General features: G+C 55.7%; 1 protein-coding gene across 6 annotated transcripts in view; it reads right to left on the reverse strand.

The window, feature by feature from the left end:
• The window catches only part of MIIP (migration and invasion inhibitory protein), a 12,527-nt gene extending 8,913 nt beyond the window's left edge, over positions 1-3,614 (reverse strand). The window contains exons 1-4 of one of the 6 annotated variants that reach the window (XM_006145298.3): positions 3,193-3,583; positions 1,808-2,002; positions 1,215-1,553; positions 709-808 (exon numbers count right to left, since the gene is read on the reverse strand). In XM_006145298.3, the coding sequence (XP_006145360.1) occupies positions 709-808; positions 1,215-1,553; positions 1,808-1,909 (541 nt within the window). In that variant the 5' untranslated portion in view covers positions 1,910-2,002; positions 3,193-3,583. The other 5 variants (XM_027770628.1, XM_027770629.1, XM_027770631.1 and 2 more) reach the window with 5 other exon arrangements.
• Positions 3,615-3,620: the final 6 nt, after the last annotated feature.

Genomic DNA, 3,620 nt, shown 5'->3' on the forward strand with positions numbered 1-3,620 from the left:
ACTCAAACCATGGTTGGCCATGTGGGAATGTCCAGCACCTTAACCACCACCCCACCTGCTCGCCCCAATTAAAAAATTTTTTTAATTAAAAAAAAACCTTGGTGGTCCATCATAACTGGTGTTGGGAGGGTGAAGACTTAATCCAGTTGTGGGGTTGTGAGGTGAGGCCTCTGGGAGGTGGTTAAGCGTCAGGGTAGGCCCCGTGATCGAAGCCTGGAGGGTTCATAAGGAGAGGGAATGAGACAGACACATGCTGTGCTCTCTCCCATGGCGTGAGACGACACTAACCAGAGGGCAGCACCACACTCAAACTTCTCCACCTCTAGGTCCATAAGCCAAATAAAGCTCTATTCTCCTAAATCACCCCTTCGGGTGTTTGACAACACAAGAGCATCAATGTGAACACACACACCCAAGAGTACTAGGGCAAGAGGCCAAAGAAGTCCAGCAGAAGGCTCTGAGGCTACGGCCAGGGAGCTGGGCTGTGGGACGAGATGGCACACAGACCCAGCTGTGCAGGGGCTGGCTCAGCAGAAGTGCTCAAAACAAGGCTGTTCCGACCTAACACTCATTTAACAGACACGCCGTCTCTGAGCCTCACCCCGAGAATCGACAAGCAGGAAGTCAGCAAGATCAGGGCTCAGGCAGGCGCACAGACAAGCCAGGGCCTCCCCATCCCAGGCAAGGTGTGTGTGCCGTGGCACTTACCTGCAATCCAGTCGTAGCCCAGGTACGGCCTGAGGCGCCAGCTCTTTTCTGGCACTGCAGACTCCTCCTCAGACTGCTCCTCGCAGAAGGTCACTCTGGGCTGAGGAGGCAGGCAAAGAGGAGAGAGGGTGAGTGCCAAGGTCAACAGGCCTAGCTCAAAGGACATACCCCAGGGAAGAAAATGGACCGCGTCTTAACCTATACCCTGACTTCGACCCAAGGCTCAGCCCAGGGCTCGTGAACTAGAAGACAGAGTGTGGTCCTACTTTACGTGTGACTTTGAACAGGTCAAGCCTCTGAGCCTTGGCCTTCCCATCTGTGTAATGGCCTTCTTCCCAAAGTATTGGCCACGAAACAAATGCTTAGGCTGAGCCAGAAACAACTCCTGGTATCTCCAGAAAGCCTTTCACCCTGCAAGGGAGGCTGCCCATCAACCCCTTTGTCAGACAGGAAAACTGAGACTCAAGGGAACTCCCACTAGCAGATGCCAGCTTCTCCCAGGTTACCTTGGATGGCTTGCTTTGTCGAGCCTCGAGGGACCTCAGGACCTGTGCTTTCTGGAGCCCCAGATCATTCAGCCCTGCCACAGGCTCTGGGTCATTCAAGTCTGAGGTGGTTGGCAAGGGTGCTGAGTGGGGCCTTGGTCGGCCCAGGTACTGCTGGTGTTGGGACTTAGCCGGTGGGAGAGATGCTGCCCTGGATAGGCCAGGCCTGGTCATATCACGGGGGTCAGTTTGGAAGGCATCCAGCGGGTCTCGTGGGCAGTAGGTTCTCGAGGAGGTTGAGCAAGTCTCTTGGTATGATGGCGTCTCTGAGTTAGAGCTGATACTGGAATCCAGGCTTGACTGGAAAGACAGGCCACATCACCCAGGAGCGACCCGGCCAGAGCCCACCTTCCCGGCCTGCACGAGCCTCGATCTCCAGCCCATTCCAGCCCCGCAGTGCCCCAGGGCGGTCCCTTCTCACACTAGGCTCTGGCTTTCACCATCTGCACTAAAATGGGCATGTTGGACAAGACAACTCCAGAGGCCTAGATGCTGGCCTGAGGGCTGGGCAGCCCCTTTCTCACCCCCTGGGAGTTGCCAATGGGGGCTCCTACCTCTGAGGATGCCTTGGCCACCGACCGCCGCACGGCATCCTGCCCGACCCACAGCTGCCTCAGGAGCTCCAGGTTGAGCTGCCGCAGCACAGTCTCTACCATCCCGGGCGAATAGTCCAGCTCCCCACAGCAGGTATCACCAGCCCCTGGGCTGCAGGATGTCTTCAGGGCTGGGTGCCAGCCTGGCTCTTCTATCTGAAGTCAAGACAGCATGACACAGTGCTGAGGCGGGGGTGTCCCATGGTGCCAGAGGCCTGGGTTCAAACGCCCCGAGGGATATTCCTTAACTAGCCTCAGGCAAGTTATTTAACCTCTCTGTGCCTCAGTTTCCTTATCAGCTAAACATACTATAAAACTATCAGCCTCATGAAGTTGTGATAGGATTATAAAAGGTAGTACAAGTTAGACTCTCGGTACACAGTAGCATTCAATAAATGCCTGTAACTATAAAAACAGCCAGGCTCAAAAAAATGGTGGCCAGGTGGTTAAGGGAGTCAGATCCCACATGGCCAAATGCACAATTCGAATCCTAGACCCAGTGGCTAGGCAAACATGCTGGGCTGCCCCAAACCCTGACAAGATGGAGAAGTGGAGAAGGGATTGTGGCACGACCACATCCCACTGTGGGTGCCTCCTCCCTCTCCCTCTTTCTCTCTGGCAAGTCTACAGGGTACCTGGCAGAAGGAAGGGAGAAAGAAACAAAGGAAAGAACAAAAGAGTCTGACAAAAAAGAATAACTCCCTTTAAAAATCCTAACCAAGGGGCAGCAGATGGCATGGTGGTTAAGGTGGTTGGAACGCACATGGCCAACTATGTGATTGGAGTCCCAAACCAGGGGCTTGAAAAGAAAAAAAACCCTTTGAAATGAAAGTAGTTTAACCTGCAAATAACAATCAGTGCAAGTCTCTGTAAACGTAAACCTTTACGCCTTGTGAATCCAACACAAACCAAGTTTCTGGAATGAGTCTTCCCTCTTGCCCTCCCTTCTCTTCCCCTTTCTTTGCATGCATGAAGAAACCGAAGTACAGACTGGAACCAAAATCTGGCTTCAGGAACTAGTCAGGGGCTTTTTCTAGGCAGTGGGGGAGGGGCCCAAGAAACCTCTTCTCCCAGCTCTTGCACCCGAGGGCCGCAGACTCTGGGACAGATGCATGGTCTCTGCAAGCGATTTCGGCAAGCTGGGAAAGGGTCTTTCCACTTCCCTCAGAGACCCAGGCCCAGATACCTCCAACCCTCAGCGTCCAGTAACATTGCAGGTGCGCTGGGTCCAGACAGCCCACTCACAGAAAGCCTGCCCGGCCCCGCCCCGCCCCGCCTCCTCCTCGGGGCCAGCTGCAGGGGCAGGAGTAGAGAAGCCGACAACCCTGGACCCTCCCCAGGCACACCTACGTCCCGAAACCGAAGGGGGACAGTGGAGACGCGAAGATAGACAATCCTGTGGAGGTGCGGACAAGGGGGACAAACGCCTGCTCTGCAAGACTTGGAGTCCCGGCCCCTGCCTCTAACTGTCCCAAAGACTCTGGGCCACAGTCCTACAGTCCAAGGGTCTCCGTCTTCGCACGAGGTTAAAAGGCACAGCCTGCAAGGCCTCCGGCTGTGGCCTCGCTCGGGAAGGCTTAAAGCAGAGCAGACAGAACCGGAAGGGCGGCAACAATAACAGACGCCCAGCAGGGACGCCGAGGCGGGACCTTCGGGAAAGGGACACTCGGCCTTCCTTCTCGTGCCCGCGGCCGCCGAGCCCACCGCGAGGGTGCACGTGAGGCCTCCCACCGAGCCCCTCCTCCCTACTGTGTCTCGCGGCTCCAGCACTCAC

This window comes from Tupaia chinensis, unplaced genomic scaffold (assembly GCF_000334495.1).
Source record: "Tupaia chinensis unplaced genomic scaffold, TupChi_1.0 Scaffold000146_1, whole genome shotgun sequence".
Classification (NCBI taxonomy): Eukaryota; Metazoa; Chordata; class Mammalia; order Scandentia; family Tupaiidae; genus Tupaia; species Tupaia belangeri.